This window comes from Nerophis ophidion, linkage group LG10 (genome assembly GCF_033978795.1).
Source record: "Nerophis ophidion isolate RoL-2023_Sa linkage group LG10, RoL_Noph_v1.0, whole genome shotgun sequence".
Lineage (NCBI taxonomy): Eukaryota > Metazoa > Chordata > Actinopteri > Syngnathiformes > Syngnathidae > Nerophis > Nerophis ophidion.
In genome coordinates this window covers 73,311,459-73,338,962 of record NC_084620.1, presented here as the reverse complement: position 1 = coordinate 73,338,962, position 27,504 = coordinate 73,311,459, and the positions used below count along the sequence as shown (strand labels likewise).

At 41.6% G+C, this 27,504-nt stretch overlaps 1 protein-coding gene across 1 annotated transcript; it reads left to right on the top strand.

Annotated features, from left to right (window-relative positions):
• Positions 1 to 5,177: 5,177 nt before the first annotated feature.
• On the top strand, positions 5,178 to 25,408 carry LOC133561271 (oocyte zinc finger protein XlCOF22-like). The gene is made up of 3 exons (XM_061914633.1): positions 5,178 to 5,306; positions 10,933 to 11,155; positions 23,944 to 25,408. Exons 2-3 carry the CDS (start codon positions 10,933 to 10,935, stop codon positions 25,263 to 25,265), a joined length of 1,545 nt encoding a protein of 514 aa, XP_061770617.1. The 5' UTR covers positions 5,178 to 5,306; the 3' UTR covers positions 25,266 to 25,408.
• Positions 25,409 to 27,504: the final 2,096 nt, after the last annotated feature.

The window sequence follows — 27,504 nt, the reverse complement described above, 5'->3', positions numbered from 1 at the left end:
TCTCACCAGCACACTTGTGTTTCTTACACTGCTACTTAGAAGACAATCTTTCACCACACACACTGCAACTCAACACTTTCTCTCCTGGGTGTCTTCTCATGTGTACTGTACAAGATTGTCAGTGATGAAAGCTTTTGTTGCATCTTGAACAGGAGTAGGGTTTTTCACCAGAGTGTGTTCTCATGTGTGTTTTTAAAAGGGTCTTTAGAGTAAAATCTTTACCGCAGATTGAACCCGGGAAAGGTTTTTCACCAGTGTGTGATCTCATGTGTGCTTTTAAGGTTTGATTTGTTACAAAACTTTTACCACATTCTGAGCAGGAAAAAGTTTTTTCTCTAGTGTGTATTCTCATGTGTACTTTTAACCTTTGATTTATTACAAAACTTTTGCCACATTCTGAGCAGGAAAAAGGTTTTTCACCAGTATGTATTCTCATGTGTGTTTTCAAATTGTGCCAATGCGTAAAATCTTTACTGCAGATTGAACATGAAAAAGGTTTTTCTCCAGTGTGTGTTCTCATGTGTCTTTTCAAATTTTGTCTTTTAGTAAAATCTTTACTACAGATAAAACATGAAAAGGTTTTTCTCCAGTGTGTGTTCTCATGTGTCTTTTCAGAAGACTATAGTATTTAAAGGTTTTGTGACAGAGAGAACATGTGAAGTGAGTGTTGTCAGTGTGACATGTCTTATCATCTTTAGAGTCTTCATCATCAGTGTCAGGAGAGTGTGACGTTGTGTCCTCACTATCTGATAGTGGAGCTAAGAGCTTGTCTGCTTGTGATCCTCCACAGTGGTCTCCATCAGCTTCTGTTGTCATGTGTTGTGTTGAGCTGCTGCTTGGAGGCTCCCCCCCTCCCCTCTCCTCACTTTCACCTTTGACCTCATCTCCTTCACTCTTCACAGGGACACCAGTCACTGGCATCTTGGTGACATCAACCTCCTCCAGTCCTTCAAGATGCTCTCCCTGCTGACTGATGCTGTGTTCCTCCTCTTCCTCTTTAATGTGAGGGGTCAGTGGGTCCTCCTCTTCCGCCTTAATGTGAGGGGTCTGTGGATCCACTGCTTCCTTTTTAAAATGGGGCATCAGTAGGTATTTCTCTTCCTTCTTAATGTGGGAGGGCTGTGGCTCCTCTGTCCGCATCCTGAAGCTCCACTTCTGTTGTTCAGGGTGAAGATGTTCTTCACAGACGTCTGCAAGACAAACACACACCATGTCTGCTCAGTCACACAATGCATTCACTACTTTTACATGCACTTAGGAAAAACAAGTTATCGTATGAACTGTCTTGAAATCTCAGTGACGCACAAACACGCTGCTCTTTACAACATTATTTACAGGAATAGAAAAACAAACCAGGACGACAGGACTTTCTACTATGGATAGACGATATGGTTTAAAATGTATTTTGCGATACATTATTTCATATAGAATTAGTAATAAAACCATTTTAAAACAGGCTACATGTCAGGTTCAAACACTGACGACATCAATTAAACAAGACAAGATGCAAAGAATCAAACAGAGACATAATTCAATTTGGATTCAATTGAGGAGAAACTTGTCGACCTCTAACTTTTTACAGTGTCACCCACGCTCTGGCGAAAGATTGTACTCCTCCTTCTTTATTTTACTTTCTTCGACCACATGACCACAGCTGCTTCGAGAGGGAAGTGTGTCGTAAACAGCGTTGCCTTTGGTTACGGAACAGTTCAAAAGAAAAGGTCGTAAATGAGTTCAAAAAGAGGTTCGTAAAACAGTTCAAAAAGACGTTCGTAAAACAGTTGAAAAAGGAGGTTCAAAAAGAGGTCCCCTGGAGGGGACACTGGTTCTGCTTCCTCTTTGCTTTTGTAGTACTTGGGTCAGACAATATCTTTATGTTTGATTATAATACATGAAAGAAAACAGGAACACCTTCATCTTACTTTCCCCAACACAGTGGAGTTTTACGAGCCTTACTCTTGGTAGGTTTCAAAGACAGCTTTTGCTTCTCACCAGTCACTCAATGCAACACAAAGTTTTTGTGATAACTTAGAAACAATTATTCTGACACTACACAGGCTCCTAATTTAGTTGCTGAAATATGCAGTCAAATATTACATAATTTCCAGTATTATTTTGTCAAATAAATAAACCAGATATTAATAGTAAATAAACAAGTCCTTAATAATAATCGTTTCGACAAAATAATACAATTAGAAAAGACACAATATGTTACTGCATATGTCAACTGCCAAATTAGGAGCTTTTGTAACCCGCTTTGAATTTTTTCTATCATCAATCATATATCAAATGATGTATCGTGACATATATTGTTATTAGGATATAGATTTGAGGTCATATCACTCATACCAAACATTGGTTTGCCGAGTCATTTTGTTTGGCCCACCAAATATATTTTTTTTTTATAATCTTCAGATGGGTGTGTATTAAGGGTTTAACGGTACGTGTATTTGTATTGAACCGTTTCGGTACGGGGGTTCTGGTTCGGAGGTGTATTGAACAAGTTTCCACACGGACATATTAAGTAGCGCACCACACGTTGTGTCAACAATGAACACTGAGGCACAACACACAGCATGCTAGCAACGACCGGGCTACTACAAAGAGTAAAAGCCAGAGCTGGAAGACCCTCCTGCCTCGTTAAGATCTCCCGTCTGGGAACACTTCGGCTTTGCAGTGCGATACAACAATGGATAACATGGCTTCAACGAAGAGAAAGACGAACAAACACTGCTCCCACTGCATTCAAGCAGCTTCTACTCTGCGACTCAGGCAGGGCTAAAGCGATAACAAATGCTGTTGGTGTTTTTACAACAGCAGATTTAAGACCATAGTGCATTAAAAACTTGATTTTGACCCACTTCTATGGTGGAAGAACAATGAGCCCACATATCTTCTTACTGCCAAGTTAGCCAGGCACTACCTCACCATACCTGCTACCTCCGTGCCCAGCGAAAGGGTATTTTTCACAGCTGGAGACATTGTAACTGCAAGCAGGTCTGCTCTTTCTGCAGACAATGTGGATAAACTGATTTTTCTGGCAGAAAACATGAAAATTGATTGAAAGTCATCAGGGTTAAAGGCTGGAGGATGGGAAAAAGAAAAGTTAATATGAGGCTGAGTTGACTTGAAACTGTTTAATGCTGCACTTTTTGTATGTAGAAGAAAAGTTTTGTCATTTTATTTAATCTGAGCAACAACTTGAAGCAGTTTAATGTTGCACTTTATATGTGAGAATGTTGCACTTTATATGTAGAAAGGTGTCATGACGCGGAGTCGAACCCGCATTACCTCAGCGGCTTGAGCTGCGTGTGCCTCTGCTGACAGTGAGCCAAGAGGCGCCTCTGCTGACAGCGCACCAAGAAGCGCCCTCGCTCGTGCTGAGGGCACCACGCCCACGCAGCAACGAGCCTACACGCTATCAATAATCAACACACCTGGACTTGATGAGAGGGAGCAGCATAAAGACCAGCAGACCCGAGGACCCTTTGCCAGAACGTCGCTAACCTTCCAGTAAGCATCATGTCTGACATTCCCTGTTTTCCCAGTGAATTTCTTGCCCTTGTTTTGCTCTATCTCTCTGTTTTCCCCTGGTTCATGTCCTTTTGTATTTCCTCAGTGACTACGCTATCCTTCCTTATTTGTGCCTTGTCACTCAACTCGCATCCGGATTCCTGACTGCTCTCCTCGATCCACGACCTCCCTGCTCGGACCCAGACCACGCTGCCCTGCTCTTGCCCATGACCTCTTGCATGTCCACGACCTGCCTCTTCGCCTTGCCCTCTTGGATTACGACGAAAGATACAACCAACATTTACAGACAACAACCCTTGGTAACATTTACATATTTAATATTACACATAGTGAAGTGAAGTGAATTATATTTATATAGCGCTTTTCTCTAGTGACTCAAAGCGCTTAACATAGTGAAACCCAATATTTAAGTTACAGTTAAACCAGTGTGGGTGGCACTGGGAGCAGGTGGGTACTCATTCACTTTGAGTAGCATACACACGCCACGCATTCATCAAAGGTTTTAAATGAACCTTGTAAACCGCAGTCCTGCCCTGGTTGTTGCCTCCTTCCCTTCTCTGGTACACAACAAAAGGTTTGGTTAAGAAACCAATTCTGAGCCTTATCTTATTTAGTTTTTATTGTGTGTGTGTATATATATGTATATATATATATATATATGTATATATATATATATATATATCTGCCTAGAGTCGGGACCCAGGGTGGGCTGTGCATCGGTTGGGGGCATCTCTGCGTTGCTGACCTGTCCCTGCTCGGGATGGTCTCCGGCTGGCCCCACTATGGATTGGACTCTCACTATTATGTTAGAAACTGGCTGGCCTGGGAACGCTTTGGGATCCCCCGGGAAGAGCTGTACGAAGCGGCTGGGGAAAAGAAAGGCTGGGCCTCTCTTCTTAGGCTGCTGCCCCCGCAATCCGACCTCAGATAAGCAGAAGATAATGGACGGATGGTTGGATGGATGGAAGGATGTGTAACACAACTTGATGTTTCCTGAAAACAGCGTCCAGTAGTTGATGTTGTCGCTCCTTCTCCTCTTTTGTTGAACAAAGTTCCTCCTTGTACTCTGCTATCGTTTTTTTTTCTAACATCACAAATATTTCTTCAACAGCAGCAGTTAGTCGCTGATTCAGCAACACTCACATCATTTGTAATGTAGACATGTTCACACAATAAAAACACTTTACACTTACATTGGATCTCTGCTTTGATGTGTCGATCACTTCCGCCTCTCTTTGTTAGCAGCTAACAAGCTAAGCTAACCAGCAGGCTAGGCTAGCACGTCAAAGTGCACTCAGACTAATGTATCCGCATACAAACAATTAATAACGACGTTTACTCTGTTAAACGACACAAATGTGCACATGTACGTTGTAATAAAGACCTAGAAACCATAATAACCAATACAACGTATTCTCCGCCAGACGCCATCTTGTTTTGTTCTTCCTCCTGTGTGACGTCATCGAAGTGTTCTCAACCGCGGAACAAATGTTAGCCAAACACGCGTTTCACTGGGACAATAGTGAGTGGTGCACACTTCCTTCAAACACGTGTTTCACTGGGACAATAGTGAGTGGTGCACACTTCCTTCAAACACGTGTTTCACTGGGACAATAGTGAGTGGTGCACACTTCCTTCAAACACGTGTTTCACTGGGACAATAGTGAGTGGCGCACACTTCCTTCGCCCGGCCACAGAAGACAAAAAAGAGTTGCTGGTGTAACAATAGGAAGAATATATTCCACTCCTCTCTTGTACACGCGGCTTATGAGGTAATATACATGATATATTTTCATATTATTTATCTTATTTACCTCATATGTTGTTCGAAGCTAACGTGCTAGCGTTAGCCCGCTAGCAGGCCTTTGTAGCAAATGCGAGCGTTTTTTTTGAGGAGTGTATTTTATATGTTCTCTATGAGAATTATATTGACTTATTTAATACTTTAACTGTTTTTTGTTGTATATTACAGTCACGCTTAACATCATTAAATATTTGTTACTAGAAAGAAACGAACGTCTCGTAATTTAAGTCTGGAATAAGTCACATGGTATAATAATAATAATAATACATTTTATTTGGTATAGCGCTTTTCAGTGTACTCAAAGATGCTTTACAGGATGAAAAAATAATTACAAATATTATTATTATAATGACAGTAGAATATTATTGCAGTGGTCTATTTTGTGTTGGTATCAACTTTATTAACAATAAATATAAATGATGTTTGCATGCACTTCTATTCCTTTGATAACATCCATCCATTTCCTACCGCTTGTCCCTATTTGGGGTTGCGAGGGGGGACAGGGGGTGTTGGAGCCTATCTCAGCTGCATTGGGTGGACATATCATGGAAATTAAATCAACTGATGTTTGTTATTATGAATACACTATTTGCACAATTGTAAGCGATTAATGCTTATTCAGTCAGACTAAAATAAATATTTAATTAAATAAATGTTAAATATGAAAAATGGCTTTAATATACTGCACACAAATTGAATATGCATCAATATTTTGTTTGTAATCAAATCATGAGGTACCCAAATATTCTAATATATATATATATATATATATATATATGTCTTGATTGGATTATCCAGAGAATAGTGCTCGATACCGTGGTAGAGCGCAATATGTAGGTGTGGGAAAAAAAAAATCACAAGACTACTTCATCTCTACAGATCTGTTTCATGAGGGGTTCCCTCAATCATCAGGAGATTTTAATGGAGGCATTCACATACAATGGTTTATATAGAGCACAGAGTGGGTGGGTACAGCCAGGCGTAGGGTGTGGTGATTGGCTCATGTGTTACCTAGGAGGTGTTTCCTTCTGTGGCGGCATGTTGAAATGATTTCACTGCGCTTGTTGAGGGATGATAAATCTGGATGATATATAATAAACAGTTTCTCTTTTAAGCATAGGTTGCATCTTTTATTACCACTGTTGTAATGATACAATCAGTCAAATTTAAGCCAGCCCGCAACCCATTCCTCACCAAGCTGAAAAATGACACGGAGCGCATCAAGAAAGTAAGCAACCTCATCATAGCCGCCGATAAAACCACAAACTTCTACAGAATGGACATACCAGAACATAACTCTTTACTGGACAAAAGCATCACCAAATCATACAAAAAAGCGCAACCCAACACTTTACAGAACATCCACCTGGAAAACAAGCGGATCGCAACCGAACTGAATATTGAGGACAGGGTGGACGCCACAGCCAACAAAGAAGCCTTCATCACATTGAAGGACCACAAACCCAACTTCGCAAATAACCCAACATGCCGACTAATAAACCCAACTAAATCCGAAATAGGAAAAATCAGCAAAATAATCCTGGACAGAATCAACGCAAAAATCAAGGACAAAACACCACTCAACCAATGGAGAAACACAGCAGCAGTAATCAAATGGTTTAACAACATCCAAGACAAAAAACAACACAACTTTATCTCCTTCGACATCGAAGAATTTTACCCTTCCATCACGCAAGACCTACTGACCCAAGCACTAAACTTCGCCTCGGACTACGACTCAATCACGGGCAACGAAAGAAACATCATCATCCACGCAAAGAACTCCATACTCATCCACAACAGTACACCATGGCAAAAAAAGAACAATTCAACGTTTGACGTTACTATGGGGAGTTTTGACGGAGCAGAAACGTGCGAACTCGTTGGGAGTTTCCTCCTCTCCCAGCTTGCTAGCCTCAACCTGAACCTTGGTATTTACCGTGATGACGGACTGGCAGTGTGCCGCGCCTCGCCAAGGAGCAGCGAGAACACCAAGAAGCGCATATGCCAAATCTTCAAAGAAAACGGCCTACGGATCACGATTGAAGCCAACAAGCAAACCGTCAACTTCCTCGACGTCACTTTCAACCTGAGAAATAACAGCTACCAACCATTCACCAAACCCAACACAACACTCCAATACGTGCACCATGACAGCAACCACCCACCCACCACCACCAAAAGAATACCTACCGGAATTAATAAAAGACTATCGATGCTGTCATCCAGCAAAGCTGAATTCGACCAAGCAACCCCCCCGTGCCAGAAAGCACTTGATGAAAGCGGATACAACTTCACCCTCACCTATGAACCCACTCCAGGAAACCAACCAAAAAAGAGCAGAAAACGAAACAACATCATCTGGTACAATCCGCCATTCAGCAAAGACGTCTCAACCAACATCGGCCGCAAGTTCCTCGCTCTGATCGACAAACACTTCCCCAAAGGCAACACCCTAAGAAAAATATTCAACAAGAACAACATTAAATTGAGCTACAGCTGTATGAACAACATGCAACAAATCATTTCAAACCACAACAAAGCAATTGCAAAAGGACTGCCTACCCCCAGACTAAACGACTCTGAAACCAATAATGAATGTAACTGTCGCAAGAAACCTGATTGCCCTCTCAACGGAAGGTGCTTACAGACATCAGTCGTTTACCAAGCAAAGGTAATACGCAAGGACATTAACACATCCGACACGTACGTAGGATTAACCGAAGGAGCGTTCAAAACAAGATGGAATAATCACAACGCCTCCTTTAGAAACCAGACTTTGCAGAATTCTACAGAACTCAGCAAACACATTTGGAACCTCAAAGACAATAATGTTGAATATTCAATAACATGGCAAATTCTTGCATCCAGCACACCTTACAACAGTGGTAATAAAAGATGCAACCTATGCTTAAAAGAGAAACTGTTTATTATATATCATCCAGATTTATCATCCCTCAACAAGCGCAGTGAAATCATTTCAACATGCCGCCACAGAAGGAAACACCTCCTAGGTAACACATGAGCCAATCACCACACCCTACGCCTGCCTGTACCCACCCACTCTGTGCTCTATATAAACCATTGTATGTGAATGCCTCCATTAAAATCTCCTGATGATTGAGGGAACCCCTCATGAAACAGATCTGTAGAGATGAAGTAGTCTTGTGATTTTTTTTTTTCCCACACCTACATATATATATATATATATATATATATATATATTTATATGTATATATATATATATATGTATATATATATATATTTATATGTATATATATATATATATATGTATATATATATATATTTATATGTATATATATATATATATATATGTATATATATATATATTTATATGTATATATATATGTATATATATATATATATATGTATGTGTATATATATATATATATATATATATATATATATATATATATATATATATTAGGGCTGGGTAACGATTAAAAATTGTAATCGAAGTTAATCGCACTATTTCTCCGATTAATCGCGATTAACTGCATTGTATACACAAAGCCCAATAATGAATTCAAAAGTAGTGTGTAGTGCACCTTTATTGGAATATTCTCTCACATGAACAAAAGCCCCCAAAACATTTGTTGTGCAAACACAATTTAAATCAGTCCTTGTTAAACAGTAGCAGTTAAATAGCATATTTTATGAAAATCAACTCAAAAAATGTAAATACAAACATTTAAGCTAATTGCCACTGCCAGGGTATTTAAGTTATCCTGTTTGTTATGGAAAATAAATATAATCTACATACAAATCTCTGAGCCACAATCATAACATCTGAACAGGCAATTTCTGAGGTAACAGCAGAAACATTTTTTTAATCAGGGATCTTATGTTTAAAAAAACTATATTACAGGTAGTGGGCTGTTTTAGGGAATTTTTGATCAAATTATCTGTTCTAGCAATATCAATAATGCTGTGTTTATTCTGCGTAGTGCACTTAAAATAATTATGACCATAGGACGGCGTGGCGCAGTGGCAGAGTGGCCGTGCGCAACCCGAGGGTCACTGGTTCAAATCCCACCTAGAACCAACCTCGTCACGTCCGTTGTGTCCTGAGCAAGACACTTCACCCTTGCTCCTGATGGTTGCTGGTTGGCGCCTTGCATGGCAGCTCCCTCCATCAGTGTGTGAATGTGTGTGTGAATGGGTAAATGTGGAAGTAGTGTCAAAGCTCTTTGAGTACCTTGAAGGTAGAAAAGCGCTATACAAGTACAACCCATTTATTTATTTATTTATCATTTATCTAGGATTTGATATGATGGGAATTTTCCGATTGTTTGCTTGGTGCTTTGATAAACTGAAGGCATCATATACATGGTACTATATTGTGATGTTATGAGCCAGGGAAAAAAAGAACTACCCTACCCAGCATGCAACAGGAGTGACGAGCATGCGTGGTAGCCCGGTATAGGTTGTGTGTCGCCATGACAGCATCTTGTATGTTGTGATATGCACGCTCTGAAAGCAAACGTTAAGAACTCAGCCAACACTCCTGGTCTGCATTATTCATAAATAGACAGACAACACATATACTCCGCTGCTTCACAGGCCGCTGGATGTAGCCGGCAAAGTATTCCCATGCTAGCTACCCGGTCTAGTGAGCACGCCTCATTCAGTCCAAAACGGCCCGATCTATCCACATCCAGAATTGTCTGGCGGTCGTAAGTGATCCCGGAGTGACCACGCTGTAAGCCAGTCAGGAAATTTGCAGAATTGTCCGGTATTTTTGCCAAATGTTCCATCTTTAGCAAGAGCTCCTCCACGCCGAAGCCCGTCCGGGCGTCGCCATCTTGTTAAGAAAAGGCGTTAACAAAATAAAAGCATGTAAACAACATACGCAAATGTGCGATAAAATAATTGTAGGTGTTAATAGAGTGATGAATTAACTCGTAATTAACGCATTAATTTGCCCACCCCTAATATATATATATATATATATATATATATATATATTCTCACGCCAGCACATTCCTTAAGGTGTGAGTGAGGTTCAAGCAACATACTATCACACGGCCACACTCGCTGGCACTTGTTACACGTGCTTCGCTGCACTTCTGTTTCTTGTCTGTTGGGCTAAAAATGTTGCTTTTGCAGAAGGAAAAACAAGGAGAGGATATTGTGCGTAAAAGTAAAGCCAACCGACCACAGCTCTGTAGTCCTGGTCACCGTTGACGTGAGGTGGGACTATTTTGGAGGTGCACGTCAAGGTTGGCTGGTAGGTTGGTAGTGGGAGGAGCCAGTTGGCGTCACTTGATGCTGCAGCACAATGACACTTTTATACGTGCAGACTGACTTCATGCAGTCATGACGGTATTAAAATCCCAGCAGGAGGTTTTCTTTAAGTTGTTACTTTTTAATCAATAATTAATGCATATGCAGAAAACAGGATCAATAACACAATTCATAATAATCAATAACTGATGATTATTCCATGTGTAGAAGAACATCACCACAAAGTGGTGTCAGTCCACTTGGAAAATTTTATATTTGATAGACTAAACAACATTTGACACATCTGAGCTGAAGTTTGTTTGTGTTGTCTTGCGGACGTCCAACAGATGAACGCTCGTCAAGAAGAACGTCCCCTTCAGCAGCAGGAGGATCCACAGCCCCCCCACATTAAAGAGGAAGAGGAGGAAGTGTGGATGAGTCAGGAGGAAGAGTTTCTTCCAGGGCAGGAGGAGGCTGATGTCAGCAAGTTTCCACTGACTGTTGTCTCTGTGAAGACTGAAGAGCATGAAGACAAACCACCTGAGTCCTCACAGCTTCATCACAGTCCAAGTAAGCACAACATCCACATATCATCTAATACAATGTTTGTGACACATGTTCATCCGGGGGACACATTTATCACTAAAGATGGAGATATGTTTGCTTTTTAACACCACCATTTAAAAATGAATGCTCATCAATCATCAACAGTGTAATTGCTGGGGTGTAACCATGTGACCTAGAGGCCGTCCTCCTTACCTCACGTGGTCAAATGAAGGCAAACGTTCAATATGGCTTCTGTTCATTTACCTTTGGCAGCAAATATGTCAGCATATTTCAAAGGTTTAGTGGTGAAGATAAGAGCTGTATACCAAGTACCATTTTTTTTTTTTTTTAGTACTGGTTCTTAAAGGCCTACTGAAAGCCACTACTAGCGACCACGCAGTCTGATAGTTTATATATCAATGATGAAATATTAACATTGCAACACATGCCAATACGGCCTTTTTAGTTTACTAAATTGCAATTTTAAATTTCCCGGGAGTTTCGTCTTAAAAACGTTGTGTTACGATGACGTCTACGCAAGACGTCACGGGTTTATAGGAAGTATGAGCGCTGCACACACACACAGCTAAAAGTCGTCTGCTTTAACGGCATGATTACACAATATTTTGGAGATCTGTGTTGCTGAATCTTTTGCAATTTGTTCAATTAATATTGGAGAAGTCACAGTAGAAAGATGGAGTTGGGAAGCTTTAGCCTTTAGCCACACAAACACACGGTGATTCCTTGTTTAAAATTCCCGGAGGTGAAACTTTCCTATGGATCAGAGCGCGGTCAAGAGAACATGAATCACGACCACACGTCAACCAGCAGGTTTCGGTGAGATAATTGTGGTTAAAACGTCGCTTCTTACCGGAGAAAAGCTGAGCTTGTGCCATCCATAAAGCTGCCGTCAACTCCTCTGAGACACTGGCGTCAAGACACCCGTGGAGACACACCTCCGACTATCAGGTACTATTTAACTCACTAAAACAATAGCAACACAATAGAAAGATAAGGGATTTCCCAGAATTATCCTAGTAAATGTGTCTAAAAACATCAGAATCCGTCCCAATGCAATCGCGTTTTTTTTTTTTTCTAGTCCGTCGCTATCAATATCTTCAACCACAAATCTTTCATCCTCACTCAAATTAAAGGGGAAATTGTCGTTTTCTCCTGTCCGAATAGCACTTTTTGTTGGAGGCTCCCATTAAAATCAATGTGAATATGTGAGGAGCCCCCACACTTGTGACGTCATCGTCTGCGACTTCCGGTAGAGTCAGGGCTTTTCTCTTAGCACCGAAAGTTGCAAACTTTATCGTGGATGTTCTCTACTAAATCCTTTCAGCAAAAGTATGGCAATATCGCGAAATGATCAAGTATGACACATAGAATGGACCTGCTATCCCCGTTTAAATAAGAACATCTCATTTCAGTAGGCCTTTAATTATGTGGTCCATGAAGACCGTGAAGATTCTGGACTAACGACACAACTATTTGTATTTTTAATTCCAGCTGACTGACATAACTATGACACGTTGTCACATTGAGTTCAGCTGCCGCTGCTACACATTACAATCAGCTTTAAATAATGACAAATAAGGAAGCAACAAAAGTGTGATGTGTGTGTTATTGAGAAGAAGATGACATAACTGCATTTCACCTTGCACTGCACACATAGTTGACTTCTTTAAGACTTCAACCTCTTCTGCAAATAGGAATGCTATTTAAAATGCCTCTTTTCCACTTTTTTATTTCCACAAATGACATGTAGTACCGACAAGAGTACCGATAAATACTGGTATGGATAAGGAATATTGATTAGGGTATCATATCCATAAATCTATAAATTTACATCCCTACTGAAGATACAAGCCAGATATTGGTCTCAAGATGGCGGCGCCCTGCTCGGCTGCGGCTGCAGAGGCTCTTGGTAGTAATAGAACATTTTGGCAAATCTACCAGTAATTTCTGTGAATTTCATGGCTGGCTTCCAGCGTGGACACTCCGTAGTAACGTACGACCGCCAGACAATTTTGGATGTGGATGGATCGGGCAGTATTAGACCGAAAGATGCGTATACGTTGGACCTCCTCGCTATCCTGGGAATACTACGCCGGCTACATCCAGCGGCCTGTGAGGCAGCGGAGCCTAGTACCAGAGGGGACCGCAGACAGAGGAGACATAAGCGGTGGGATCAGAAACAGAAACGGAGATGCCGAGCGGGGCTAACAACAAAGCTAAAGGCTAATCCTCACAGAACGCCGCTTCCTTCCATCCTGCTCTCAAATGTCCGCTCACTGGAGAACAAACTGGACTACCTGAAGCTGGATTCATATGCAATACACTGCTGCTGGAATTGTAATTTTCCTGAAGGAACTCTCCTGAAGGAATCAATAAAGTACTATCTATCTATCTATTTATCTATCTAGATGAGAGACTGCTGCGCCATATTTCTCACAGAAACGTGGCTGAAACCATTCGTCCCGGGCGAGGCAGTTAGCATCGAGGAGCTAACTATGTTTCGGTCGGATAGGAGCAGCACTCTCACTGGTAAATCCCGAGGCGGTGGTGTTTGTATATACATCAATAACAACTGGTGCAACAACGGGAAGAACGTCTCATGTCACTGCTCTCCCGATGTAGAAATATTAACTATAAAATGCAGGCCATTTTATTTACCTCGGGAATTCAGTGCTATGATCTTCACAACAGTGTACATTCCCCCCAGTGCTCACACCAAAGAAGCTTTGAATGCTTTGTGCTGCTCCATCAATGAACTGCAAACTACACATCCAGAGGAAGTTTTCATCGTTGCAGGGGATTTTAATCAAGCTTACATGAAAAGAGTTTTCCCTCATTTCCATCAATATGTGAATTTTGCAACCAGGGGTGGAAGCAAGCTGGACTTGGTTTATAGTAATATTAAACAGGCGTATAAAGCTGCACCACGCCCCCACCCGGGCTCCTCAGACCATCTATATGTGATGCTAATTCCTGCATACAAGCCCCTGCTGATCAGAAAGCAAGCTACAGTGAAGCAGGTGAGGACCTGGCCAGAGGGAGCAATGGAAGCATTACAAGACTGCTTCGGAACCACAGACTGGGACATGTTCAAGGCAGCCGTCACCGATAATCATAACACATGTGTGGAGGAGTATGCAAAGTCTGTGTCCGCATACATTCAGAAGTGCATGGAGGATGTCAGTGTGATCAGATTAGGGGCGGCATGGCGTAGTGGGTAGAGCGGCCGTGCCAGAAACCTGGGGGTTGCAGGTTCGCTTCCCACCTATTAACATCCAAATCGCTGCCGTTGTGTCCTTGGGCAGGACACTTCACCCTTGCCCGCGGTGCCGCTCACACTGGTGAATGAATGATGAATGAATGATTGGTGGTGGTAGGAGGGGCCGTAGGCGCAAATTGGCAGCCACGCTTCCGTTGGTCTACCCCAGGGCAGCTACAGATGTAGCTTACCACCACCAGGTGTGAATGAATGATGGCTTCCCACTTCTCTGTGAGCGCTTTGAGTATCTAACAATAGAAAAGCGCGATATAAATCGAATCCATTATTATTATTATTATTATTATTATCAAGAACATCCCCACACGGGCCAACGAGAAACTCTGGATGGATGAACAGTGAGGTACTGCGTGCAATGCTGAAGGCTCGGAACAAGGCGTTTAAGTCTAGCGACATGGTAGCAGTAAAAACAGCCAGAGCTAACCTGAACCGTGCCATTAAGGTTGCAAAGGTGCTCACAGTCAGAAAGTGCAGGACTTCTTCCAGAACCCCACGAACACTCGACAAATGTGGCAGGGCATACAGGTCATCACGGACTATAAAGCTGCCCCCCATCCCTGTGACAACAGTATCAGCTTCCTAAATGACCTAAACAACTACTTTGAAAGGTTTGAGGCACTTAACACCCCTCCGGCGAGAAAATCCATCACTCCGGCGAGAAAAAACACCCCTCGCTCTGATGAGCAGCCGCTCAACTTGGACACAGCGGATGTCCTGAATACCCTGAGGAAAGTGAACCCCCGCACCTGATGACATTCCGGGCCAGGTGCTTCAGGGATGTGCAGACCAGTTGGCGGGGGTTCTCACAGACATCTTCAACATCTCGCAGGGAGGTGGTGAAACATCTGGTTGACTGGTGCAGAACCAACAACCTGGTCCTGAACGTCGACAAGACCAAGGAGATCATCGTTGACTTCAGGAAGCACCAGTCCAGCCACACTTCACTCATCATCAACGGCACAGCGGTGGAGATGGTAAGCAGCACCAAGTTCCTGGGGGTGCAGATTACTGACAATATAACCTTGTCCCTACACACCGGAGATCTTGTAAAAAGAGCTCAGCAGCGCATGCACTTTTTGCGTCGGATGTAAAGAGCACAGCTCCCTCCCCCCATTCTCAGCACATTCTACAGAGGAACTATAGAGAGCCTGCTGACCAACAGCATCTCTGTCTGGACTGGAGCCTGCAATGGCTCAGACTGGAAGTCTCTCCAGAGAGTGGTGAGGACGACGGAAAAGATTATCAGGTACCTGAGGCAGAGCAACAGTCCCAGAGCATTATTAACCCCCCACCATGCTTAACAGTAGGAATGGTGTTCTTCTCTTTGTAAGCTTCATTTTTTTCTCCTCCAGACATAACGTTGATTCATAGGCCCAAAGAGTTCCAGTTTTGTCTCATCACTCCATAGAACAGTTTCCTAAAACATTTGGGGTTTGTCCAGTGGATTTTTTGGCATACTGGAGTCTATTTTTCTTGTGCCTGGTAGTCAGAAGTGGGGTGCGCCTGGGAGTTTTGGCACGGAGGCCTTCATCTCGTAGTGCGCGCCTTATTGTCTGGGACGAAACCTGCGTTCCCCCCTCTGCAATGTCCTGTTGTAGTTCCTCAGTTGTTACCCGGGGGTTTTTCACCACTGTACGCACACAGCATCCTCTTTCTACCACGCCCAGGTAGTGTTTCCACTGTGCCTTTAGCTTTAAACTTGCCAATTATGCTCCCAACTGTGTCTCTTGGAATGTGTAATGTCTTTGCTATTTTCTTATATCCATATCCTTTCTTATGAAGAGAAATCACCTCCTCTCTTGACTTCTTTGACCACTCCCTGGACTTCACCATGTTGCAAATACACCATTGACCATCTACAAGAAGCTGAGCGTCAGTCTTTTTCAATCACTTTAATTGTTGCTCGTTATGGTTCTAATCACATCTACAGGTGTGTTCAACACCTGATTGAAAAGACCTTATTCAAATTCTGTTCTTAAGAGTTATGATCTGCAAGGGGTTGAATAATTTTGTCAATGAGATATTAAGAAAAATGTCCTTTTTTGGTATTTTGTAAAATACAGTGTTAAGATTTGAGTTGCATTTGTCTATTTGAAACATCTTTATTTGATATGACTATAAACAAAATACGGAATAAATGTCCAACTAGCTAAAACACCAAAATTGTGTGGCGGTTTAATAATTTGGATCACAACTGTATATCTGCACCTTATTGTTTTTTTTTATCCTGCACTACCAAGAGATAATGCAACGAAATTGCGTTCTTATTTGTACTGTAAAGTTCAACTTTGAATGACAATAAAAAGGAAGTCTAAGTCTAAATATCTTATAAAAAATAAAATCATTTTTTTATTTGGATTTAGTTACTTCTCCGCTGTCCATCAATGTCTCAACACCTTTGAGAGATGATTTAATCTAGTTCATTTCTACTAATTAGCTATGTTTTGTTGATATCAAACATCAGAATCAGACATACTTTATTAATCCCTGAGGGGAAATAAACATTTTCAGCACAATCCCATTCAAGGTCAGACAAACATTCCAGGGAGACAGAACAGGATCGCTGACGGGTCTGCCAACTAGCGGCGCCCCTTGCAAAAAAGGTGAGATACATACATGTAAACAAGTGGGGGGAATGTGAGAAAAAATTAAAAATCGGTCTCAGCCTGGGCCCCTGGAGAGGGGGTCCAGACTGAGGCCAAGGGAAAAAAACTACTTATAGCCCTACCATACATCCCTCTTTCATGTGTAAGAGGGAAACTTCAAAGAAGACAAAGGACATTAAAAGAGCAGAGCTGATGCAACCAGACACTTCTACATACATACATGAATAAAAAGTAAAAGAAACAAATACACTGTGGTGGCTTTTGCGGTGTTCCACACCATTGTCTGTTGGGGTGGAGGGAGCATGGCCGGAGACGGGAGCAGACCCAACAAAGCAACCAAGAGAGCCGACTCCACCCTCGGCCGCCGACCAAGTCTCGGCCAGTGTCCAGTCCGCATGGATGAGTGAGGATACGTCCAAAGAGACCGAGGTGTCCGATACCTGCTCATTCAGCCAAGACACTGTGAAGCTTTTCCGTCCCGGCGCTCAGTGCTAGCTCCGCACTCCTGTCTCTTCATCTGCATCTCCTCCAGTCTCTCCAAACGGATTCTGGTGTGGCAGAGACCCAGCAGCTGGTCTCCATGGCCACAAGGCTCTCGGGAGGCGGATCTAGAAGTCCACAAAAAAGCACCGCAGAAGTCACGAAAGTACCACCCCTTGTCACACAGTCCCAAAGGGTCCGGACCAAAAGGCATGAATATATATATATATATATATATATATATATATATACATATATATATATATATATATATATATATATATATATATATATATATATATATATATATATATATATGTATATATATACATGTTTATGTATATAAACACATGAAAAGAAGATGGAAACAAAAAAGGGTGACACAAGAGCACAGAGCTCCTGCCAACAGCAGCCACTACAGGGTCGCCATCTTGGGGGGGGGGAAATTGCAGCATACAAGCTACAACAACACACAAATCGTAAAAGTTTCCTAAAGGAAAATGTTCATATTTAAATAAGTAGAGTAAATAAATCATAAACAGGATTTTACAGTTTAAATGCAAATGTTGATGCTCCTCTTAGACACTGTTCTTTGTTCTGTTTCGGGTGTACAATCAATCAATCAATCAATCAATGTTTACTTATATAGCCCTAAATCACTAGTGTCTCAAAGGGCTGCACAAACCACTACGACATCCTCGGTAGGCCCACATAAGGGCAAGGAAAACTCACACCCAGTGGGACATCGGTGACAATAATGACCCAGTGGGACGTCGGTGACAATGATGACTATGAGAACATGATACTGTGAAAGATCAATCCATAATGGATCCAACACAGTCGCGAGAGTCCAGTCCAGAGCGGATCCAACACAGCACCGAGAGTCCCGTTCACAGCGGAGCCAGCAGGAAACCATCCCAAGAGGAGGCTGATCAGCAGCGCAGAGATGTCCCCAGCCGATACACAGGCGAGCAGTACATGGCCACCGGATCGGACCGGACTCCCTCCACAAAGGAGAGTGGGACATAGAAGAAAAAGAAAAGAAACGGCAGATCAACTGGTCTAAAAAGGGAGTCTATTTAAAGGCTAGAGTATACAAATGAGTTTTAAGGGGAGACTTAAATGCTTCTACTGAGGTAGCATCTCGAACTGTTACCGGGAGGGCATTCCAGAGTGCTGGAGCCCGAAATGAAAAAGCTCTACAGCCCGCAGACTTTTTTTGGGCTTTGGGGATCACTAATAAGCCGGAGTCCTTTGAACGCAGATTTCTTGCCGGGACATATGGTACAATACAATCGGCAAGATAGGATGGAGCTAGACCGTGTAGTATTTTATACGTAAGTAGTAAAACCTTAAAGTCACATCTTAAGTGCACAGGAAGCCAGTGCAGGTGAGCCAGTATAGGTATATATGTATGTATATATGTATATAAAGGTATATACAGTATAGGTATATATGTATGTATATATGTATATAAAGGTATATACAGTACAGGCGTAATGTGATCAAACTTTCTTGTTCTTGTCAAAAGTCTAGCAGCCGCATTTTGTACCAACTGTAATCTTTTAATGCTAGACATGGGGAGACCCGAAAATAATACGTTACAGTAATCGAGGCGAGACGTAACAAACGCATGGATAATGATCTCAGCATCTTTAGTGGACAGAATGGAGCGAATTTTAGCGATATTACGGAGATGAAAGAAGGCCGTTTTAGTAACGCTTTTAATGTGTGCCTCAAAGGAGAGAGTTGGGTCGAAGATAATACCCAGATTCTTTACCGTGTCGCCTTGTTTAATTGTTTGGTTGTCAAATGTTAGAGTTGTATTATTAAATAGAGTTCGGTGTCTAGCAGGACCGATAATCAGCATTTCCGTTTTTTTGGCGTTGAGTTGCAAAAAGTTAGCGGATATCCATTGTTTAATTTCATTAAGACACGCCTCCAGCTGACTACAATCCGGCGTGTTGGTCAGCTTTAGGGGCATGTAGAGTTGGGTGTCATCAGCATAACAGTGAAAGCTAACACCGTATTTGCGTATGATGTCACCTAGCGGCAGCATGTAGATGCTGAAGAGTGCAGGGCCAAGGACCGAACCCTGGGGAACTCCACACGTTACCTTAACGTAGTCCGAGGTCACATTGTTATGGGAGACACACCGCATCCTATCAGTAAGATAAGAGTTAAACCAAGACAGGGCTAAGTCTGACATACCAATTCGTGTTTTGATACGTTCTAATAAAATATTATGATCGACAGTATCGAAAGCAGCGCTAAGATCGAGGAGCAGCAACATAGATGACGCATCAGAATCCATCGTTAGCAAAAGATCATTAGTCATTTTTGCGAGGGCTGTCTCCGTGGAGTGATTTGCCCTGAAACCGGATTGAAAGGTTTCACATAGATTGTTAGACGCTAAGTGTTCATTTAACTGCTCCGCAACAATTTTTTCGAGTATTTTTGAAATAAAGGGAAGGTGAGACACCGGTCGGTAGTTTACCATGAGGTCAGGATCGAGGTTAGGTCTTTTAAGAAGAGGATGAATAACCGCTTTTTTGAATGCTAGGGGAACAGTGCCCGAGGAAAGTGATAAGTTTATAATATTTAGCACTGATGGACCTAATAATACAAAGAGCTCCTTGATCAGTTTCCCAGGAAGAGGGTCAAGTAAACATGTTGTCTGTTTTATTCCATTTACACGTTGTAACAATTCCTCTAATGTTATTTCCTCAAAACGAGAGAAACTATTTTGGAGGGCAGTATCCGCCGTATATACAATCGTGTCAGTGTTAATAGAACCCCGTTGTAGCTGGGACGCATTGTCTTTAATCTCCTTTCTAATGACTTCAACTTTCTTACTAAAGAATTGCATAAAGTCATCAGCTGAGTGGGTGGAGCTACTGGAAGGAGTCCCTTGTTGGGTTAGCGATGCTACCGTACTAAACAAAAATTTAGGATCGTTTTTATTACGGTGGATGAGATTTGAGTAATATTTAGCTTTAGCTAAGGTAAGCATGCGTTTATAAGTTATTAAACCATCACTCCATGCTTGATGGTGCACCTCAAGTTTAGTCGTGCGCCATTTGCGTTCCAGCTTTCTGCATAATAATTTCTGAGCTCTAGTTTCTTCTGTAAACCACGGGGTGCGCTTTTTTGGAGCCTTTTTTAACTTTAGCGGTGCTATGTTATCAATGGTTTCACGCAGGGCGTCGTTAAAGTTGTTAGTGAGGTTATCAATAGAGCCCACATACTTTGGGAATGGTGCCATTACCGAGGGCAGTAGGTCAGCAAGAGTTGTCGTTGTGGCCGTATTAATGTTGCGGCTGCTATAGCAGTTATTATTATTATTAGTTTGACGAACATGCGTCTGAACCTCGAATTTTATAAGGTAATGATCGGACAATACTTTAGTATACGGGAGTATCGTAACTTTGGAAGCGGTGATACCCCTGACAAGCACTAGGTCTATCGTATTACCGTTGCGATGCGTGGGTTCATTTATTATTTGTGTGAGACCACAGCTATCAATTATAGTCTGGAGCGCTACGCACGGTGGGTCCGATGGGGTATTCATATGGATATTAAAGTCCCCCATTATGATTATATTATCGGCGTGTGTCACTAGATCAGCAACGAACTCTGAGAATTCATTGATAAAGTCCGAACAGGGCCCTGGGGGGCGGTAGATAACAGCCAGGTGTAGAGGCAGCGGTGTGACAGACCTCATAGTAAGCACCTCAAACGATTTATATTTATTATTTATGTTAGGACTAAGGTTAAAGTTTTCGTTGTATATTAGTGCGACCCCCCCACCCCTTTTAAGCGGACGGGCAATATGCGCATGTGTAAAGTTAGGAGGACATGCCTCATTTAGCGCAAAAAAGTCGTTTGGTTTAAGCCAGGTTTCACTGAGACCGATGACGTTAAGATTGTTGTCTCTGATGATATCATTAACTAACAACGTTTTGGGAGACAATGATCTTATGTTTAAAAAACCTATATTATAGGTAGTGGGCTGTTTTAGGGAATTTTTGATCAAATTATCCGTAGTAGCAATATTAATAATGTTGTGTTTATTATGCCCAGTGCATTCAGTATAGTTACGACCATATCTAGGAATTGATACGACGGGAATGTTCCGATTGTTTGATTGTTGCTTTGATAAACTGCACGCATCATAGTTAGCCACCTCAGTAAAACACATGTCCAACTCTGAAACACTCAAAGCAGAAAAAACTTGTTCCAATTTAACAGACTCCTTACCCAGACCAGTAGTCTCGCATCCTTTATTTAAATCCGTCTTCAGGATTCAGCAGCTGTCTTCTTTGTGTGTAAGTGTTTTACTGCTGTGTTTATTTTTTCCATGAGTTTTTGTATTGCTTCGCTGATGTACCGTATGGTTTCGACATCTTGAATGTCAACGTGGGGACTGATAAAATCCTCAGAGACATTATCAGAATATATGCAGGACAAAGTGTCATGTGACTGGGTAAATCTGGACTTTTCTTAAGCATTTGTTCGTCTAACTTGTGTATTGAAGAACATTTCCCTGAGCAGCAAAAGCAGACCTCAAGGATGGAGCAGAATCAGTCACAACCCCTTATATTAAAAAAGAAATGGAGGTTCTGCAGTACCCCAAGATTAAAGAAGAAGAGGATTCAAAGCAACCCCACATTAAAGGGAAGGAGGAGCCAGATAGCTCTCACATTAAGGAGAAAAATGAATCACAGCCCTCCCTTACCTTACAGAGAAAGAGGAGTCACAGCTCTACTCACAATAAAGAGGAAGAGTAGGACTCACTGACTTTTTGCTGCGTCAACACAGAAAAAGGTTAAGTGAAATAACTTAGATGTTAACTATCGGTCAATAATGCTTGTCTTTCTCTCAGACAGACAGGGCTTTACTGTCCGTAACACACACACACGCACGCACGCACACATCGCAAAATGAGCTAACGTTACGCTAAAAGCTAATCAGCCTTCACCTCAAGGACTGTGAGCGAGCTGAGCTACCGCCTATACCTCCAGATCGTCAACGGGCTCATAGTGATGTTACAAGTAGTTGACTGGGAGGTGTTTATTATGATATGGGGATCGTCCGCTGCATTATGCTCACCTGCTGAACACCTTTCTGCTAACATGCACCGTCTCTCCTCTCTGCCTGCCTCTGCCATGAGCCCTGATTCCATGCACTCTGAATACGCACTGCTGATTGGCTCTTACCGCTTTGCCTGTAACCAATCAGATGGTTGTGTGGGTGGGACAATGCTGGGGGCTGCAGAGACATAGTGACAGAGACAGAGGCAGTACGAAGCGTACCAGCTTGTTAAGACTTTAGTGTAGCACAAAATGATAATATCAATACGTCTAATGAAGTCAAATACAAATAAGGCAACCAGAGAAGTATCCTACACTTCTCTTTTGTAAAGTAAATGTGAACATGCGATACGGGCATCTACATCGACTATATGATTTGCCTGAGAAGCCGGACAGGACAAAAAAACAAAAAATGTTTTGGTTTTTTTAAGACTTTAGTTTAGGCGGTGGGTAATGTGTTGATGTTGTTAAGGTGGCCTGGCAGTATAGCTCGGTTGGTAGAGCGGCCATGCCAGCAACTTGAGGGTTCCAGGTTCAATCCCAGCTTCTGCCATCTGAGCCATTGTGTCCTTGGGAAGGACACTTTACCCACCTGCTCCCAGTGCCACCCACATTGGTTTAAATGTACACTTCCACGTGATGTAGAACAGTAGTACCACATTTTAAACATACACACACATCTAAAGAATATAAAAATAAATATATTTGGTGGGCCAAACAAAATGACTCGGGGAAACAATGTTTGGTATGGGCCATATGACTTAAAATCTATATCTTATTAACAATATATGTCACGATATATCATTTGGTATATGATTGCTAATAGAAGAATTTCAAAATGGGTTACAAAAGCTCCTAATTTGGCAGCTGACATATGCAGTAACATATTGTGTCTTTTCTAATTGTATTAATTTGGCGAAACAATTATTATTAATGTACTTGTTTATTTACTGTTAATATCTGGTTGCTTTATTGGAGAAAATAATACTGGAAATGATGAAATATTTTACTGCATATTTCATCAACTAAATTAGGAGCCTGTGTAGCCTGTTTTAAAACGGTTCTATTAATAATTCTATAAGAAATAATATATGACAGAATCAATTTTAAACCATCAACCGTCTATCCATTGTAGAAAGTCCTGTTGTGCTGGTTTGTTTTTCCTTTCCTGTGAATAATGTTGTAAAGAGCAGCGTGTTTGTGCGTCACTGAGATTTCAAGACAGTTCATACGATAACTTGTTTTTCCTAAGTGCATGTAAAAGTACTGAATGCATTGTGTGACTGAGCACAGATGGATGTTTCTAAAACGTGTTTGTCTTCTTGTGGCCTGCAGACGTCTGTGAAGAACATCTTCTCCCTGAGCAACAGAAGTGGAGCTTCAGGATGGAGCCACAGCCCTCCCACATTAAAAAGGAAAAGAAACACCCACTGATCCCCCATTTTAAAGCGGAAGAGGATGACCCACTGACCACTCACATCAAAGAGGAAGAGGAGGACTCATTGACCCCCAATTTTAAAAAGGAAGAGGAGAAGCCACTAATAACCCATTTTAAAGAGGAAGAGGAGGACCTACTGACCCCCTACTTTAAAGAGGAAGAGGAGGACCAAGAGCCGCCGCACATTAAAGAGGAAGAGGAGGAAGAGGGCATCAGTCAGCCTAAATGGTTGGAGGAGTTCCCAGTGACTGGTGTCCCTGTGAAGAGTGAAGATGATGAGGTGAAAGGTGAAAGTGAGGAGAGGGGAGGGGGGGAGCCTCCAAGCAGCAGCTCAACACAACACATGACAACAGAAGCTGATGGAGACCACTGTGGAGGATCACAAGCAGACAAGCTCTTAGCTCCACTATCAGATAGTGAGGACACAACGTCACACTCTCCTGACACTGATGATGAAGACTCTAAAGATGATAAGACATGTCACACTGACAACACTCACTTCACATCTTCTCACTGTCACAAAACCTTTAAATACCATTGTCGTCTAAAATCACACATGAGAACACACACTGGAGAAAAACCTTTCTCTTGTTCAATCTGTGGTAAAGGTTTTACACAAAGTATCAATTTGAAAGTACACATGAGAACACACACTTGTGAAAAACGTTTTTCCTGTTCAACCTGTGGTAAAGGTTTTACACAAAGTCAGAGTTTGAAAATACATATTAGAACACACACTAGAGAAAAACCTTTTTCTTGTTCACTCTGTAGTAAAGGTTTTACACAAAGTATCAATTTGAAGGTACACATGAGAACACACACCAGTGAAAAACCTTTTTCCTGTTCAATCTGTGGTAAAGGTTTTAGAGAAAGTCAACATTTGAAAAGACACATGAGAACACACACTGGTGAAAAACCTTTTTCATGTTCAAACTGCGGTAAACATTTTACTCAGAGGCCAGATTTAAAAGTACACATGAGAACACACACTGGAGAAAAACCTTTTTCATGTTCTATCTGTGGTAAAGATTTTACTCAGAGGCCACATTTGAAAGTACACATGAGAACACACACTGGAGAAAAACCTTTTTCATGTTCAATCTGCGGTAAAGATTTTACTCGAAGGGAAAATTTCAAAAAGCACATGAGAATACACACTGGAGAAAAACCTTTTCCTGTTCAATCTGCAGTAAATATTTTGCGCAACGGCACTATTTGAAAGAACACGTGAGAACACACACTGGAGAAAAACCTTTTACATGTTCAGTATGTTGTAAAAGTTTTTTACAAAGTCAGCATTTGAAAAGACACATGAGAAGACACCCAGGAGAGAAAGTGTTGAGTTGCAGTGTGTGTGGTGAAAGATTGTCTTCTAAGTAGCAGTGTAAGAAACACAAGTGTGCTGGTGAGAACAGCAGCAGCAAATGAAACTGCAGGATTTGAAATAAACTGTCCAGACTTTAACTTTGACCTTCTAAAAACATCAGCACATAGTTTCTAAGATTTATAGATGAGATATTTTAGATTATTGCCTTTTTTCAGTCAAGTACTACACATGACAAGTGTTTTTTAAAGTTGTTCATGATTTATCCCCCTTTTTTAGAATTCCTCAAACATTATCAATTTCAGAAAACATGGGAACGTTTGGAATGTTTGGGAAAAGTTAATTATGTACATCATCCCACAGAGCTTTACTGTACATCCATCCATTTGTTCTACCACTTGTCTCTTTCATTTTATATGTATAGCATTTAATCACATACTTGTCCGCCAAAGGGTGTTGCGTTTTGGAGGAACTCCTTCTGTCAGAGTGCTGGTCACACTTCTTTTACTGCGGAAATCTACTCACAAAAACAATCCAAACAGTAGGAAACAAAAAACGATGGTGCGAAAAAGAGAAGACTAAATGTGCATTTTGGAAAAAATAACAAAAGCTACTTCTATACACAAATAAAGTCAACTTGGTTTGGAGTTACAAGACGTGCACACTACAAAACAACACCAAGATGGATGGCACTGGGAATGGCCAAGGTAGCAAAATACTCAAAGCATGGAATCAACTGGCGTGGAGTAGAATCGCCGAGTGCCATCCAGCTGTCAAGGTGCTGCTTAAGTAGCACCAGGGTCAATTGGAAGCAGCTGTGCACGTCCCACAACTCCGCCCACAAAGGCAACACAGGAACTCTAGGAGGAAGGAGAAATGTAAGAACAAGGTCAACTGCACCAAAAGACGAAAACTGACTGTTGGAGCCAAATTTCCTTATTTGCTTATATTGTTTTTATTTTGTTTTCTCTGATTGATTGCTGGCTTCAGTTCATGCTGAATTTCCCTTTCTGCAGATTGCTCCGCCCACTTCCTGTTGAGAACCAGGAAGTGTCGACAGGGATGGGACTGTTGCTATGGTGCGGTTGCCATGGTAGCCTCCTTTAATTGTGTTCAGCTGGGAACACTGGGGGGTGATTGCATGGAGGACAAACAGTTTTGGAGCGTGTGGTGTGGTGTGTGGTCAGGTCTCACTGCTGTGACAATGTGCCATTCAAGCCAAGGTCAGCATACATAATGTTCTAGAACCTACTTTTCATTTCATTTTGATAGCTTGGAATAAAGGGATTGTCATATCCAAACACATTTCTACAGTACTGGACATTCAATCATCAAACTGGTCAACACAGTATCAGTATCAGTATCAGTATCAGCCCAAAGGTAAGTGCTGTACAATGACAATAAAATGCCTCGTAGCCGATTATACAAATGTGATCAATTCATCTTGATATTGTCCTGCCACAGTGAATAGGTTTCCCTTTTTAAAGGGCAAATTCCTCCCAGGGTCTTTTGTCCTAATGACTGTCTGGATAAAGTGAGGAGAATATAATTAAGGAAAACAATTTATTTTACTAATAAACTAGATTAAGTAACACATTTTTACAGTTAGCTGAATTGGACAGAACACCTGCATCATCTTCTCAACAACACCCACATTCTTACAAACAACATATTTAAGAATGGTGGTGTTAAATACAAAGTGCATTCAGATACAAACAATTATTTTTGATGTTTACTCCATTAAAGGACATATATGTGCACATGTATGCACTGATTAAAAATACAGAACAATAATGCCCACGTTTAGACTTTCTCCATCAAACGCCATCTTGCTTTCTCCTCCTTTCTATTTCCAGCAGACTAGTAGAACATCTTAGGTGTATTGCTGCCCTCCACAGTCTATTAACAAAATGTCTTCCTTCTGTCCTATGGCCCACACTGCAGACTTGGACACAAACAGGAGAGAAAGTAAAAAGCAGCTTTAAGGCGGTCAAAACAAAATGTATGCATTCTTTCCAACGGCCGCTGGGTGGCAGCAGAGGCTCCATGTATCACCTGAAGAAACATTTGACTTCTGACCTTTCCACATTATTTCTCTCATCTTTACTGCTGGAGTTCAGCTCACTGAGGATGT